Here is a 17,949-nt window from a genome sequence, read left to right as displayed (position 1 = left end):
TTAGAATGTTAAACTCGTCGCGTCTGTGCTCAGTGCTTTCCTAAATTGTCGGCCGCAAGAAGCCCTCGCACGAATGCACTTTTTTTTTCGTCGTTCGCATGCCGAAAAATTCACTCACAAATGCGAGTGAAATGTGTGCACTGTAGAGCCCTGACTGTATACACTTATTTTATCATTAGAATGTTATTGTAATTCCTCCTCCCTATACCTCGTAAAGATCTGTTCCTTATACCTTTTTTTTGAACTGGTTTATAGTTAAACATTTAATGAGCTCCGCATTCAAACTGTTCCATAGCTTTACTCCACAAATAGAGATACTGAATTTTTTTTTTTTTATCTTTATTGGATAGGACAGTGTAGAGACAGGAAATGAGCAGGAGAGAGACACACAGGGAGGGATCAGGAAATGACCTCAGGGCAGAATCAAACCCAGGTCCCCAGATTTATGGTATGGTGCCTTATCCACCTGAGCCAATTCCTTGGTACTTTATAACTCTGCACTTTGTACATTATTAGGGCAGTTTTATATTCTATAATATCCCAGAATTTTAAACATTTTCAATTTAAGAATACTGAATTAGTATGATCTCGGTAACCAGCACTATGAATTATTTTTATAGCTCTTTTTTGAAGTATAGTTCTTGCATGAAGTGAACATTTATACATATTTCCCCACACCACTGAGCAGTAATTTAAGTACGGTAAAACCAGAGAACAGTAAAGAACGCGGAGTGAATTACCGGTATAGTCCAGGACGTACTTAGCTTTACTCAAAACAGATATGCTTCTTGATAGTTTAATTAGTATGTATTTTATATGTGATTTCCAAGTAATTCTATCATCTATTATTACCCCAAGAAATGTATTATTAGAAACTCTTTCAGTGTCAACACCATCTACCTGTACATTTATTGCTTTATTTATTTTATAATTATTAAATAACATGATTTTTGTTTTAGACAGATTTAATGATAATTTATTTTGATCAAATCAACTTTTTAACCTGCACAATTCTGAAGAGATTATGTTTTCTAACTCATGTAAATTTGTTCCAGAACAAAACAAATGCTTGTCATCTGCAAATAATACCATCTTAAATATCTTAGATACAATGCACATTGGGCAGCATGTGGTGGTTAGCACTGTCGTCTCACAGCAAGAAGGTCCGGGTTTGAGCCCCGTGGCCAGCGAGGGCCTTTCTGTGTGGAGTTTGCATGTTGTCCGCGTGGGTTTCCTCCGGGTGCTCCGGTTTCCCCCACGGTCCAAAGACATGCAGGTTAGGTTAACTGGTGACTCTAAATTGAGCGTAGGTGTGAATGTGAGTGTGAATGGTTGTCTGTGTCTATGTGTCAGCCCTGTGATGACCTGGCGACTTGTCCAGGGTGTACCCCGCCTTTCACCCATAGTCAGCTGGGATAGGCTCCAGCTTGCCTGCGACCCTGTAGAAGGATAAAGTGGCTAGAGATAATGAATGAATGAATGAATTCTGAAGAGATTATGTTTTCTAACTCATGTAAATTTGTTCCAGAACAAAACAAATGCTTGTCATCTGCAAATAATACCATCTTAAATATCTTAGATACAATGCACATTGGGCAGCATGTGGTGGTTAGCACTGTCGTCTCACAGCAAGAAGGTCCGGGATTGAGCCCTGTGGCCAGCGAGGGCCTTTCTGTGTGGAGTTTGCATGTTGTCCGCGTGGGTTTCCTCCGGGTGCTCCGGTTTCCCCCACGGTCCAAAGACATGCAGGTTAGGTTAACTGGTGACTCTAAATTGAGCGTAGGTGTGAATGTGAGTGTGAATGGTTGTCTGTGTCTATGTGTCAGCCCTGTGATGATCTGGCGACTTGTCCAGGGTGTACCCCGCCTTTCACCCATAGTCAGCTGGGATAGGCTCCAGCTTGCCTGCGACCCTGTAGAACAGGATAAAGTGGCTAGAGATAATGAGATGAGATGTTATTATCTATGCCAGTGGTAAATATATTATCTATTAAAGTAGCACTGTGGTCAGTAATTCTGGTGGGTCTGGTAATTTTTGGGTGAAGACTCATACTGTACATGGTATTAATAAATTTCTCAGTCATACTGTGCTTATTAGGGTTCAACAGATCAATATTTGTATCCCCACAAATGAAGATAACTTTTTTATTATCTACTGTAAATGTCTTTTCTACCCAGTCCTTAAACGCCTCTATGCTAGTTTCTGGCGCTCTATGAGCCATTCCACCGAATCGGTGCCATTTCCGTCCCTAGAAAATTATATGTATAAATGCACATAAAAATGTACTTTAAAATACATTTCCTTATTACACAGAATGTCCTGCACATTGATCTGATTTCAAATTTAAGATATATAATTGTAAGGATTAATAAAAACTACCTAAAACACTGAAAAATAACGTGTTACCTGTCCCCGCACTCTAACTTTATACTTAACTATGAAATATTATGATTAAAATCCTTCAGAAACAGTATTTCTTTTGCACTGTTGTGTGACTCCATATCCTATCCATGGTTTAAATCTATTTTTTCATAAGAAATCCACAATATCTTAGTTAAAATACACATTTTAGTTGTGTCCCTGGGTTTTCACTCAGTCCTGTTACCCAAACATATTACCCCATCTGACAAATTTGGAACATTCCATAAATCACATGCTCAACAGGAAGTTACATCAGTTGTGTCTTCTGAAGGCCATGGGAAGACCAAAAGTTAGTTCTCTCATTTACTTTTCTGTATATTTGATGATTTTTTAACTTTGACTGATAAGGTCAATGTCAACATACTGTCCTGTTATGTAAATTATTTCTTAGATGATATTTGTTTATTTTAAAAATACAGATTTTTGGTAAATCACTAGAATGTGTTAAGTGTGGTCATGCTATTAGCGATGACGCCATGTGGCTTAATTCCATGTATTAGCTCAAATTTCTCAAATTTCATCAATGAACTTGATTCTGGTTTTCGCCTGCTGAATCTGAAAAATGACCCACTTCGTAAACACTATGATGGTCTCAAGTATGATGTGAAGAAGATAGAGGAGGTAGTGTATGACCTACGTATCTATCCGTGGCCTTGCAAAGGAGCAGGAAGCTGGTGGAGATAAGTAGAGACAGGAGAGGAACAAAAGAAGTAGTGGGGCTGGGATTCTCCATGAGTGCAAGAATAGAGATTTAACCTGCCAGTGGGCAGGCACATGGAGGAAAAGAAAATCAGATGGATGTGTTGAAGCCCTAGTAGCCTTTGACAGTGGTGTGGATTTTATAGCCAACTGTCTGCCCTAGTGGAAAGCTGTTTAGGCCTGATAAAAATGTGAGAAGCTGTGAAATGGAAGAAGTTTACTCATGTACAGTTCATCTGTATGCTTTGGTGGATGTCATTTTGCTATTCTTTATTGTTCTAGATCCTTGAAAAAGCTGTGGCACAGCAGTTATGCTTATATTTACATAGGAATAACATCCATGAAATGTATCAGTCAGGATTTAGACCTCATCATAGCACAGAGACAGCTCTGGTTAAAGTAGTAAACGACCTACTGTTGGCGTCTGATCAGGGCTGTGTCTCGCTGCTTGTGTTGCTTGACTTTAGTGCAGCATTTGATACCATTGATCATTCCATTCTTCTGGACAGACTAGAAAATGTTGTGGGAGTCAAGGGAACGGCCCTCTCCTGGCTCAGCTCTTATTTAACTGATCGCTATCAGTATGTTGATATACATGGTGATATTTCTAGACGTACTGAGGTAAAGTTTGGTGTTCCACAAGGTTCTGTCTTGGGTCCACTGCTTTTTTCTTTATATATGTTCCCTCTGGGTGATATTATTCGTAAACATTGTATTAGTTTCCACTGTTATGCTGATGACACACAGTTGTATGTTTCTGCAAAACCTGATGAGAGACACCAGCTTAATAGAATTGAGGAATGTGTGAAGGACATTAGACACTGGATGTTTATTAACTTCCTTCTGCTTAACTCTGACAAGACTGAAGTACTTGTACTCGGACCACATGCAGCTAGAAGTAAGTTTTCTGGTTATACAGTAACTCTGGATGGCCTTTCTGTTTCTTCACGTGCAGCAGTAAAAGAACTCGGAGTGATTATTGACCCCAGTCTTTCATTCGAAACTCACATTGATAACATCACCCGGATAGCTTTCTTTCATCTCAGAAATATTGCTAAGATAAGAAATTTAATGTCATTACATGATGCGGAAAAACTAGTCCATGCTTTCATTACCTCCAGGTTGGATTATTGTAATGCCTTACTGTCTGGATGTTCCAATAAGTGCATAAACAAGCTCCAGTTAGTTCAAAATGCAGCAGCAAGAGTCCTTACTAGAACTAGAAAATATGACCACATCACGCCTGTCTTATCCACACTGCATTGGCTCCCAATCAAATTTCATATTGATTATAAAATACTACTATTGACCTTTAAAGCACTGAATGATCTCGCACCACAGTACCTGAGTGAACTTCTGCTCCTCTATGACCTGCCACGCCTACTTAGATCAAAAGGTGCAGGCTATCTGCTGGTACCTCGTATAGTGAAGGCTGCATCAGGGGGTGGAGCCTTTTCTTACAAAGCCCCACAGTTATGGAACAGCCTTCCAAGTAATGTTCAGGAATCAGACACAGTCTCAGTGTTTAAGTCTAGGCTGAAAACACATCTGTTTAGTCAAGCCTTGTGTTAATGGTGTTTATGAGGTAAAGGTGTAGATCTGGAGGATCCTCAGACAGAGTGTTTTGGTAAACTGGGATGTATGGATGCTGTCAGTCCCCACTCGCTTGCTCACTCGAGTTTGTTGACGGTGTAGTGGCTGCTGCTTTATGTCCTGGGGCCCCTCATGCCTGTGTTACCTTCTGGCTCTCCCCTTTTAGTTATGCTCTCATAGTTAGTTGCCAGAGTCCCTGCTTACTCAGTGCAATATGTATACTGTTCCTACTTATTCAGGTGACATTGGGCATACCTAACAACCTGTGTTCCACCCCCCCCCCCCCCCCCCCCATCTGTCCCTCTGAGTTACATGTCGGTCCTGGGATTGAGATGCTGAACCTCTTCTGCTCCTTGGACCTGCCTGATCCATCCTTGTGCCCTGTGTCTGGTTGGAGTCTCATTGCATCGCTCCTGTGGAGGGCAGCCCTATGTGAACAGTTGGGGGTCGCACCTGGAGGACGCTCTGGACTCTTGCAGCGGTGCTTTTGTGGCTGGGGATTACAGTTGACTTGCTGGCTTGACTCTAGGACTGCAGTTGACTTGCTGACTTTGGGACTGCGGTTGTCGTGAATGGTTTTGCGCTCAGGTTTCCGTCGGTGGGGGGTTTATAGCATCAGTGAAGCTGACTTTATGTTAGGGCTGTTAATGTTATAGTCATGTTGTCTGTTGTTGCCTGGATGGGGATGGGTTCCCTTTTGAGTCTGGTTCCTCTCAAGGTTTCTTCCTCATGTCGTCTGAGGGAGTTTTTCCTTGCCACCGTCGCCACAGGCGTGCTCTTTGGGGATAGATTAGGGATAAAATTAGCTCATATTTTAAGTCGTTAAAATTCTGTAAAGCTGCTTTGCGACAATGTTTATTTTTAAAAGCGCTATACAAATAAACTTGACTTGATATGACCTGGGTTTAATCTGAATCTCAGTGACAATGACGTCGTTCATCCTGGTGTACTGCTCCAGTTCAGCAACTCTGCTTTTCAGGTGGGTGAGATGCCAGTCCTTCTCAGCATTCTGCAGCCTTAGCAACTTCACTTCCGTCACCAGGTCCATGATGGTTTTCTGTTGTTTAACAATAGAAACTTCCTCTCCCAGAAAGTCGAATGACTTTTTAATGTCCTCGCCTTCCTCAGCTGTAAAGTTCTTTTTTGGAGGCATAATTCACCAATAAAGCCATCCAATTAGTTGAAATGTTTGGAGAGTCATTTCCTCGCCTCACTGTCTTTCCGAAGTTTCCCGCCAGAGGAAGTTTGATCAGGTTGAGCTGGTTGGTTTCGGCCCATCCTTCCACTGCATCTCCATCTGCATTGTTACCGGCGTATCCCCATTGTGAGCTGTGGCTGTTGAAGTCTCCAATCACTATCCTTGGTTTCCCAGATGGTGGTATTTCTGGCATCAGGAAAGGTGTTGGAGGTGGTTTGTAGATGGAGGTCATGGTAATTCCTCTGAGCTCAGCGGTTAAGACCTCAATGTTGTTTTCATCGCTCTTTGATGTTGATTCGATGATTGTCCCATTTTTTGCTAGCATGACGCTTCCATGTTTCTCATGTGGTCTTTCTATGAGGGTGGTCATGCCTTCCACTTGAGGGCGGGGATGTTTAGGTCCACAGTGGGTTTCTTGAAGGCAGAAAATATCACACTGATGCTCTCTGCAGAGTTTGGCAACACGTTCTTCTTTAGTTGCAGACAGTCCTTCAACATTTAGAGATATGATGGTCAAAGCTGGCCTTAGGGGCGGGCATTGGCCTCTCTTCCTGTTCCGGGCTGATGGGCTACTGCCATTTATTGGGCTTCTGGACATCATTTGTCTTTTGGCTCGGCTTCAAAGTGTTTGGTAGAATTCGCAGGTAACATTGGTAATATTACTTGATGGGAATTGCGATGTGAACGCTTCTACCTTGATCCCCATAATAAGTAATAAGTTTGGTAGATATATACAGTAGATAGATATTTTTCTGAGCAAAAATAAAATATAGTTTTGGCTTTTATATTGATGAGCATTTTTATTTCCTGTTACAGTTTTACTTTATAATAATCAGATATTTAAAACAATTGTAAATAATTCAATTGCAAATAAAATATTTTTTAATTATTGATATTAAATTTATATTAATTTTTAAAATTAATTAAATATCGAATTTATTTATTTATTTATTTATAATATATCGTCAGTAACAGCACATTGTTGTTGATGCTTTGATGTTAAACAGTGGTAGTGAACTGTTTCGGAGTATTGTCTGTATTGTCGCGCTTCTATTGGTCCGATTTTCGGAATATGCAAATAAATATGCAAATAAAAGCGGGCGCTGTGGATCGAAAAGCAGCACGTGGGCTCGCGCTCACCTGTGAGCTGATTGGACAGAGTTGCACGTGGCGCAGATTCTATTGGTTGGATTTGTGAACTATGTGAATAAAGGAGAAGTAGAGGCGATATAAAGGGAGCCGCGGCGCGAGCAGGGGTGTGTGTGTAGTGGCGTGCAGTGTGTGTGTGTGTGTGTGTGTGCGCGCGCGTGCGTGCGTAGTGGGGTGCAGTGTGTGTGTGTGTGTGTGTGTGTGGTGGGGTGCAGTGTGGTGGGGTGCAGTGTGTGTGTGTGTGTAGTGGGGTGCAGTGTGTGTGTGTGTGCGTAGTGGGGTGCAGTGTGTGTGTGTGTGTGTGTGTGTGTGTGTGTGTAGTGGGGTGCAGTGTGCATGGTGGGGTGCAGTGTGCGTGGTGGGGTGCAGTGTGCGTAGTGGGGTGCAGTGTGCGTGGTGGGGTGCAGTGTGCGTAGTGGGGTGCAGTGTGCGTGGTGGGGTGCAGTGTGCGTGGTGGGGTGCAGTGTGCGTGGTGGGGTGCAGTGTGCGTGGTGGGGTGCAGTGGGACATTATTCACACTGTATATACATACAGGAGGGTCCAAGTGTTAAAGCTCTCTTTTGCTCAGTTCTGAAGGCATCTGATGCCAGGTAAGAAACTTCCAGAAGGTTTGATCTGTCTCTAAGAACTTATTTCAGTCAGTATTGTGGATAAACCTGTTAGGACCTGTTTGAAACTTTGATCTTTTATTTACTAAACTATTTTATTTTTACCTTTTATCATCATCATCATCATCGGGCAGCACGGTGGTGTAGTGGTTAGCGCTGTCGCCTCACAGCAAGAAGGTCCTGGGTTCGAGCCCCGTGGCCGGCGAGGGCCTTTCTGTGCGGAGTTTGCATGTTCTCCCCGTGTCCGCGTGGGTTTCCTCCGGGTGCTCCGGTTTCCCCCACAGTCCAAAGACATGCAGGTTAGGTTAACTGGTGACTCTAAATTGAGCGTAGGTGTGAATGTGAGTGTGAATGGTTGTCTGTGTCTATGTGTCAGCCCTGTGATGACCTGGCGACTTGTCCAGGGTGAACCCCGCCTTTCGCCCGTAGTCAGCTGGGATAGGCTCCAGCTTGCCTGCGACCCTGTAGAAGGATAAAGCGGCTACAGATAATGAGATGAGAGATGAATGAGATAATGAGATGAGATCATCATCATCAAACACTCATGCATTTATTAGTGGATGCTCAGTATTCAGACATTTTTAAAAAGGGAATAAACACAATTCTCTTCATAAACAGTTTTACTTGGGATGAATAATATTACAAAAATATCATGATGCAATTCTCAAAGGTGTTTCTACGATACAGTATGCCATTTCTACAATTTCTACAGTGGATCATGATATACAGGGTTGTTTTTTAACATATTTATAACACTTGAGTGTGCATGTGACAAATAAAGGCTTCTTAAGGCCCGGTCCCACTGCACTTACGGATGCAAAGAGGATGTAAAACGTAAAAAAATCTTTGCCATCCGTTGGAAAACGCTATGCATCCGTTGTGTACTCATTGCATACGTGCTTCATACGCTCTATCCATCGAGCATCCGTCCACTGTGATTTCATCCGCGCAAAAAGTTTTGAGCTGCACAAAACTTTTAGAACGGATGAACTTTCCGCCATGTACGATGTAAATCCACGACATATACGAGCAACAAATGTTCTATGTCCGTTATCATCCGTTAAACGTCTGCTGTATCCTCTCTGCATCCTCTGGGCATCCTCGCAACTCACATCCGCTGCAGCTGAAAACGGAAAGAGGGAGGAAAGATAAGGTACATGAAACGTCTATTCATCGTTAGTAGCACGGAAATAGAAAGGATGTAAGCGTATGCATCTCGTATATAAAGTATTCAAAACGGACAAAGCGTTTATATCTGGGATGTATCTCGTATATTTAGGATGTCTGGAGTATGTCTAGAGTATGTAGAAGGACAACTAGCGGACAATCGGTCTGCATCCGATATACATCCGCGCAACATCCCCTTTGTTTCCGTTAGGCGTACGTGATGCATCCCCTTAATCCGCTATGCATCCGCTCTTTCTGCTATGCGTCCGCTTCTCAGTTATCACCGGTAACCCCTTCGGAGCTGTCATCCACTTCCATCCGCTTTCATCCGCTAGGCTTCCTATGAACATGCATTTAACATCCCCGCTATATACTACCCACGTCCGTTCTTTTCCGTTCTGTTTTCGCAAATTTTCTCCAATTTTGTCCATTTCTGGAGCGGATGAAAACGGATAGAGCCACCCCCGAAATTTTGCTCGTCCGCTGTGTCCTTTTTGCATACGTTTTGTGTCCATCGGCCAGTGGGACCGGGCCTTTATAGAATATTGAATGCAGAAAAAGATAAAAAAGATAAAAATCTGTAACAAAAGGGTGACATTTTACAGTTTAAGATTTTTGCTACTTTCAGTCAGTTTGTAATTGAAAGACATGCATTTTACGATAAATCTGATATTCCAGAAAAGCAAATAAAATCTGTAATTTGATTATCTATCTCTCTCTCTATCCTAACCCTATCACTGCAGTGACGTCACACTAACACTCCAGCCATCAAAGTTTCTAGGGAAGGGGGGTGTTGTGGCTCAGGTGGATAAGGTGCCATACCATAACTCCGGGGACCCGGGTGCGATTCCGACCTGAGGTCATTTCCTGATCTCTCTCTCCTACTCATTTCCTGTCTCTACACTGTCCTATCCAATAAAGGTGAAAAAAGCCCCCCAAAAAAGTTTCTAGGGAAGGATTACAGTTGTGGTTTCCTGTTGCCTTCTACTGGATTATTATAGAAGTTTTCTCCTCTCAACCATTCACACTCACACTCACTCCTCTGGGCAATTTAGAGTCACCAGTTAACCTAACCTGCATGTCTTTGGACTGTGGGGGAAACCGGAGCACCCGGAGGAAACCCACGCGGACACGGGGAGAACATGCAAACTCCACACAGAAAGGCCCTCGCCGGCTGTCAGATTCAAACCCAGAACCTTCTTGCTGTGAGGCGACAGTGCTAACCACTACATCACCGTGCCACCCAATTTATTATGATATGGATATTATATCGTCACATCAGCCAGCTTCTATTGTAACCTGGTGTTTGCATAAAAACCTGACAATATTTAAATCTAAACACGATCAAGATTTACTAACCTCATTTCCAGAAAAGTTGAATATTTTCCAAAATGCAATAAAAACAAAAATCTGTGATTTGTTAATTCACACAAACCTTTATTTAACTGACAAAAGTACAAAGAAAAGATTTTCAGTAGTTTTACTGACCAACTTAACTGTATTTTGTAAATATAAACAAAGTTAGAATTTGATTCCTGTAACACACTCAAAAAGTTGGGACAGGGGCATTATTACCGTTGTGTTACATCCCCTTTCCTTAAATAACAGTTTTTAATCGTATGGGATCTGAGGACACAAATTGTTGCAGTTTTGCGACTGGAATTTTTGTCCAGTTTTGCTCGATACAAGACTGCAGCTGCTCAACAGTCCATGGCCTCCGTTGTCTGATTCTCTTCTTCATGATGCTCCATACATTCTCAATAGGAGACAGCAGGCCAGTCAAGCACACGCACTCTGTCTATAAAGCCACGCTGTTGTAGCCCGTGCAGAATGAGGCGTGGCATTGTCCTGCTCAAATAAGCATGGACTTCCCAGGAAGAGACATCACCTCGATGAATATGTCTCTCTAAAATCCTGATAAATCAACGGTACCTTCACACACATGTAACTCCCCCATGCCATGGGCACTGATCCTCCCCCATACCGTCACAGATGCTGCTTTTACACTTTTCTCTGATAACAAACTGGATGGTCATGTTCACCTTTGACAGTGAGAACTTGACGTCCGGTTTCAGGCCTCTACGTTAACTTTTGACACCTAAATGGCCTCAATTTTTTTGTCCCCCTTGAATTTCCTTTTGCCCTAAAATTTTGTGGCATTTCAGCAAGTTTAAGTACACAGTTCAAGGCAATACTGATATGTTTACTAGGGGTATAATTGAGTTATTTAGACAGAAGTACATGTTTAAAAAAAAAACATTTATTTTTAAAAACATTTATTTCTGCAACAGAAGAAGACAAGTCCTTAAAACATGAAACATAAATCAATATCATATATGTACAGTGGTGCTTGAAAGTTTGTGAACCCTTTAGAATGTTCTATATTTCTGCATAAATATGACCTAAAACATCATCAGATTTTCACACAAGTCCTAAAAGTAGATAAAGAGAACCCAGTTAAACAAATGAGACAAAAATATTATACTTGGTCATTTATTTATTGAGGAAAATGATCCAATATTACATATCTGTGAGTGGCAAAAGTATGTGAACCTTTGCTTTCAGTATCTGGTGTGACCCCCTTGTGCAGCAATAACTGCAACTAAACGTTTGCGGTAACTGTTGATCAGTCCTGCACACCGGCTTGGAGGAATTTTAGCCCGTTCCTCCGTACAGAACAGCTTCAACTCTGGGATGTTGGTGGGTTTCCTCACATGAACTGCTCGCTTCAGGTTCTTCCACAACATTTCTATTGGATTAAGGTCAGGACTTTGACTTGGCCATTCCAAAACATTCACTTTATTCTTCTTTAACCATTCTTTGGTAGAACGACTTGTGTGCTTAGGGTCGTTGTCTTGCTGCATGACCCACCTTCTCTTGAGATTCAGTTCATAGACAGATGTCCTGACATTTTCCTTTAGAATTCACTGGTATAATTCAGAATTCATTGTTCCATCAATGATGGCAAGCCATCCTGGCCCAGATGCAGCAAAACAGGCCCAAACCATGACACTACCACCACCATGTTTCACAGATGGGATAAGGTTGTTATGCTGGAATGCAGTGTTTTCCTTTCTCCAAACATAACGCTTCTCATTTAAACCAAAAAGTTCTATTTTGATCTCATCCGTCCACAAAACATTTTTCCAATAGCCTTCTGGCTTGTTCACATGCTCTTTAGCAAACTGCAGATGAGCAGCAATGTTCTTTTTGGAGAGCAGTGGCTTTCTCCTTGCAACCCTGCCATGCACAGCATTGTTGTTCAGTGTTCTCCTGATGGTGAACTCATGAACATTAACATTAGCCAATGTGAGAGAGGCCTTCAGTTGCTTAGAAGTTACCCTGGGGTCCTTTGTGACCTCGGCGACTATTACATGCCTTGCTCTTGGAGTGATCTTTGTTGGTCGACCACTCCTGGGGAGGGTAACAATGGTCTTGAATTTCCTCCATTTGTACACAATCTGTCTGACTGTGGATTGGTGGAGTCCAAACTCTTTAGAGATGGTTTTGTAACCTTTTCCAGCCTGATGAGCATCAACAACACTTTTTCTGAGGTCCTCAGAAATCTCCTTTGTTCGTGCCATGATACACTTCCACAAACATGTGTTGTGAAGATCAGACTTTGATAGATCCCTGTTCTTTAAATAAAACAGGGTGCCCACTCACACCTGATTGTCATCCCATTGATTGAAAACACCTGACTCTAATTTCACCTTCAAATTAACTGCTAATCCTAGAGGTTCACATACTTTTGCCACTCACAGATATGTAATATTGGATCATTTTCCTCAATAAATAAATGACCAAGTATAATATTTTTGTCTCATTTGTTTAACTGGGTTCTCTTTATCTACTTTTAGGACTTGTGTGAAAATCTGATGATGTTTTAGGTCATATTTATGCAGAAATATAGAAAATTCTAAAGGGTTCACAAACTTTCAAGCACCACTGTAAGACTTGCGTATGGTACTAGTACGTAATACGTCATCTTATATAGAGTTTAGGACACAAAACACACTTTGTTTTGCCTAACAATGACTAGCAATACTGCAAAGATGAATTATAAAACTAAAAACATGATAAAACAGGAGTCTGTACTGCAGTACTGTCTTATCATTCAGTTTGCCGTTGCATTTAGGAGGAAATTAAACAACCTGTCCTCATCATCTTCACATGCATGATGGGCCAAAGTCAAATGATAAATGGGGTAAGATAGATTTATCTATGGGATAATTCACTATGTAAATGATATATATTTACTGTGGACATCCTGAAGCCAACCTGGGAAAATGTAGAGGGCACCAGTGACCACTCGTACTGATGAAAAGCACAAATGCACACGTGTGCCTGAAGCGAGCCAATCAGAATCGCCATTACAATTTGGGAAGTAAAAAACAAAACGGCGATCACAGGGGAGGCGAGGATGCTGGTTAATATGTCTTGTTTTCTGTAATGTACTCGCTCAAAAATCATTTTTGTGCTTAAAGAAACTGACCATAGGTGTGCCCAAACGGGCTTAACTCGCTAAAATATTTCTGCCCTAGCGTCTTGGTCGACCAAATCAGGTATTCGGGCAATGCCTGGTGTTGAGGCTTGGGTTTTCCTGAAAACGAGCTGAAATGTGACTCATCTGACCACAGCACACGTTTCCACTGTCTTTCGGTCCATCTGAGATGAGTTCCAGCCCAGAGAAATCAGCGGTGTTTCTGTATAGAGTTGATGAATGGCTTCCTCCTTGTGTAATACAGTTTCAGGTTGTATTTCTGGATGCAGTGGTGGACTGTGTTAAGTGGCGACGGTTTTCTGAAGTCCTCCCGAGCCCATGTGGTTATATCTGTCACATTAGCATGACGGTTTCTCAGGCAGTGCCGCCTGAGGGCTCAAAGGTCACGCCCATTCAACAGTGGTTTCTGACCCCGCCGTTTACACGCTGAGATGTCTCTGAATTTCCTGAATCCTTTCACAATATTATGTTCTGTAGATTCTGAAAGACCTAAAATCTTGCGTTGGGAAATGTTCTTTTTGAATTGACGAACTCTCATGAATTTTGGCACAAAGCAGTGAGCCACGCCCATCCTTACTTACACACACTGAGCCTTTGGTGCTGCTCCTTCTAAACCCAATCATGTGACCAATTAAAGGGGTACCAAATATAATATATACAGTTGCTGATGTGACAAAGTAACGTATTCTTAAGTATTCTATCAAATTTATATCCTAGAAAACAACGAAATATCTTGGTAATTGTAAATACAGTATAATACTTTATACGCTAAACCGCACAAGAGTCGCCATTTTTAAAAGACCGTGACATCAGCGCTACCCACTGCACTAGCGGAACTCTCCGAAATAGAGGAGATAAGTGTGTAATCATGGCGTCGGGCGCATCAAGTGAAAACGACAGCTCTGTCGAATCATACGAAGAGATCCCGCAAGACACACTGCAAGCAGGCTATGGCTTAGAAGGGTACCAGTTTGAACCTAGGAGAGGTACTCTCGACTCCGGTGATGAAATAAGAGAAGAAAGCTCGGATGACGGCGAGGATGAGACCAGGCCCGGCGCCAGGAACAGTTTACTCAGGGGGCAATTAGAAATCGCAAGGGGGCAAATATTTTTCATATAGTGTGTAGTAGTGATGGCGGTCTGACAACGTGTTTCAAACAATTAACTGCGCCAACCACAAAACCACCACGGCCCCGAAGGTTGCTTTAGTCCGGGAAAATCATGTGACATATTACGAGGGCAGTTGCACTTTATCAACTCCCGTGCCCACCTGTTAACCCTCCCCTCCGATTTTCTCACAGACACGTGGTACAACCGGAAAGATGCCAAACATAAAACAACACACACAAACCTACAGGCAAGTCCTTTACATTTAAAATACATACAAATAGCTCCGCGGCATGAAAACAAAACGTCAATGCAAGTCTAAGGTACTTGGCTCGGCGGCCAAAATCATAATTTAAAAAAATCAACAGACCCCGCGGCTGCACCAGTAATAGCCTTCCTGACTCGCACCGAGTCAACGCTAACCACTTAGTCCGCGATCCCAGTTTAGGCGTGTAGGGGACTAAACACTCTGAAGTGATGAATTTTCACCCCCGCTGCATGGGGGGTGACGTCAACGACACGTATTCTTACGCTATTTGCGCACAAAGCGGACCATATATGAACACATACACCGACATAAACGGAGATAAACTTAGCCTACAAAGAAAGAAAATGGATTCACAATATTGTGATTGAATTCGTTTAATTCGGTGGGGGAAAGACTACTCCCATAAACTGACTGCATATTGCAGAGACAGTGCACTTGTAAGTGTAGACTACATGTAAAACCCCCGCCCGCATGACCCCTCCCCTTGTCCTTATCACAGGTCTGTGTGTGCGCGGCTGTGTCAGCATTTCACACATGCACCCACAATAACAATTAAGAAAACAATTAAGTGATCTGAGTCTCCGTTGAGGGGGCGGGGCTGTAGCCACGAGGGGGCAACGCCCCCTTTTGCCCCCCCATGGCGCCGGGCCTGGATGAGACTGATGCTGACCATGGGCATGGCAAGCGTGGGGCAGAGCGTCTGCATGCAGGTGACACGGCGTGGTGCTCGTGCGGAAAATGTAACGTGGAGTTGCTCACGAGTCCAACAGAATTTATTTGCTGCAATGAGATAGGCGCCACCCGTGGACTTGCGAAATCGTCGCAAGAGGCAGAAACAGGTATTTCACACGTGCTATTCCCAACCTCAATAAGCCAACACAACTGGGCACATACATACGTCATGAGTGTTACGCAGAGAAAATGAACGTGCATTCTGATTGGATAAAATTAATATAATGGCGGGCTGTTCAAACTGCGGAAATAGTTTGCTCGAGCTACTTTCAAAACACTATAACTTTCCAACCTTAGAACAAAAAACTTTTGTAAGTCTTGAATAAGGTTCATTAATGTGTGTTTTATTGTTATATTTACTCTATATATTGCCCTCTGTTCCCCTTTAACCTGCTGAATGTGGAATCTTATAATAAAGGTTCACGTGAATTAACAAAATCACAGATTTTTGTTTTTATTGCATTTTGGAAAATATCCCAAGTTTTCTGGAAATGGGGTTAGTAACAACACAATGTGCTATATGCTAAATTCAGTGTGCTTTAAATTTTATTATAATTTGTGTGTGTGTGTAGTGTCCTCCACAACCTCCAGACTGTAAATCTGCGTCTGATCATGCCGGTGGACATGGCCGTGCAGCTCTACTTCACACACTCTCCACCTGTGCATAGCTTCCTCAGCTCATACAAGGACTACAGGGCCAGGAATCTCATCAACTTCCACTGCAAACCTCTGCGTCCCTGTATCAACACCAAAAACACCCACAACACCAGTCTGAATTCACCATGCCATGCCTGGCAGGCTCCTGAAACCAAAGCTAAGAAGAAGGTGGTGTTCGCCGACTCCAAAGGCATGTCGCTGACTGCAGTCCATGTCTTCTCTCCGTGTGAAAATAAAAAATCTGATTCGCTCTTGCAGTTCGACACCCCGAGGCTGGAGGGCGCTCTTAATCCCATCCAAAGCAGAATCCTTGACTTTAGGCAACCTGTGGCAGACTACCTGGATTTCCGGAAACGCCTGCTGAAGAATTCGGTATGTCTGGAGAGCTGCATGCTGCAGGGCCACACACTAACGGGGACAATTAAAGTGCGAAATCTTTCATTCAAGAAATCAGTCTACATTCGGATCACCTTCGATTCGTGGAAAAACCACAGAGACGTCGAGTGTACGTTCATGAACAACATCTGTGGATGCAGAGACACAGACACGTTCGTCTTTGTCATTGAAATTCCAGCATGTATGCTGCCTCAGGATAGCGTGGAGTTTTGCATTAGCTACACCAGCAGTGGGCAGATGTACTGGGACAACAACGACGGAAAAAATTACGCGCTTGTGACAGCGCATGATGACAGTAAGGTTAAAACCAAGGAGACGGATTTGTTCGAACGATTCAGAAGCTAGCAACAATGCAGTGGATTTGATGATCAGGTTCAGCGCCATCTACTGGTGACACACAAACAAGCAATGTTAATAAGGTTTTCTGTTTCCAAGATATAAGTTAAAAAACATCATGTCACCTAATGAAGAGAGACGCTGCAAGAAAGCTTTCTTCAGTCATTTATCAGAACAGAAATCTCGTCCCATGTGATTTTTCACCTTTGTTCATGTTTGACTTCATCATGGATACAGTCAGAGATGTCTTTATCATATTATACTTTCATATTGATATTTATCATTCTGTGTGAATTGAACTTATTTTCAAGTAGCTGTAATGGACTCTGAACATAAAAATCATCAAAATAACTGAATCGCTTCAGCACAAAATGGAGGAAGAACCGCGCCTGAGATTCTCCTTCATATTGAAGGGTTAGACGAATATTTATATACAATTTCAGAATGATTCCTGTCCGTATCTCTGAGGGTTCTTTCAGACAGTCAGTGGGTTCATGTTGGGAATTTATAGCTGCTCGATGGATTTGCTTTAAAAGTGGCTCATTTTTGCCTGGATGGTCTCCTGCTGATTTGCTTTGATGTAGTGTAAATTAATAAACACTTGTGAATATACAGGAAGTGTCTGTGTTTTTACTCATATCTCAGCAGTTTACTATTACAGCGCTGCTGAGCTCTGCACTCTGATTGGTCAGAAGGTGTTGATTAATTCTCTATAACAGCAGCTCTGACAATAGTGCAGGTTTATATTAACTCTCTCGCTCTAATACATTATGGTTTCTATAGCAACAGATCATTCACAGGGGCATGTCCAGCAGATGCTCCACTGAGAATAAACAGATTTAAAAATTATTGACATGGTGAAGTTTTCTCCAAGGTAAGGAGATGTTTCTGTAACATGTATGGAAGGAGTCTCCAGTGTCAACACTTTGTAAGAGTCAGAGGTGAATTGGTAAAGTGCTAAAATCAATATTCCAACTGAGATCTTAATGAATACATGTCTCTCTTCTGGCTCTGGCTCTTCTGCCCTCATAACTGCTGCAGTTACCCCTGTACTCAAAAAAAAAAAACAGTACTTGGATCCAATGTTTCTTTCCAGTTATAGACCCATCTCAAA

General features: G+C 42.3%; 1 protein-coding gene across 1 annotated transcript; it reads left to right on the top strand.

The window, feature by feature from the left end:
• Window positions 1–7,522: 7,522 nt before the first annotated feature.
• On the top strand, window positions 7,523–17,415 carry ppp1r3ca (protein phosphatase 1, regulatory subunit 3Ca). The gene is made up of 2 exons (XM_060932848.1): window positions 7,523–7,650; window positions 16,019–17,415. Exon 2 carries the CDS (start codon window positions 16,059–16,061, stop codon window positions 16,842–16,844), a length of 786 nt encoding a protein of 261 aa, XP_060788831.1. The 5' UTR covers window positions 7,523–7,650; window positions 16,019–16,058; the 3' UTR covers window positions 16,845–17,415.
• The last annotated feature ends 534 nt before the right edge of the window (window positions 17,416–17,949 follow it).

The sequence above is a fragment of the Neoarius graeffei genome, chromosome 11 (assembly GCF_027579695.1).
Source record: "Neoarius graeffei isolate fNeoGra1 chromosome 11, fNeoGra1.pri, whole genome shotgun sequence".
NCBI classification, from domain to species: Eukaryota; Metazoa; Chordata; class Actinopteri; order Siluriformes; family Ariidae; genus Neoarius; species Neoarius graeffei.
This window is presented reverse-complemented; position numbering and strand designations above follow the sequence as displayed.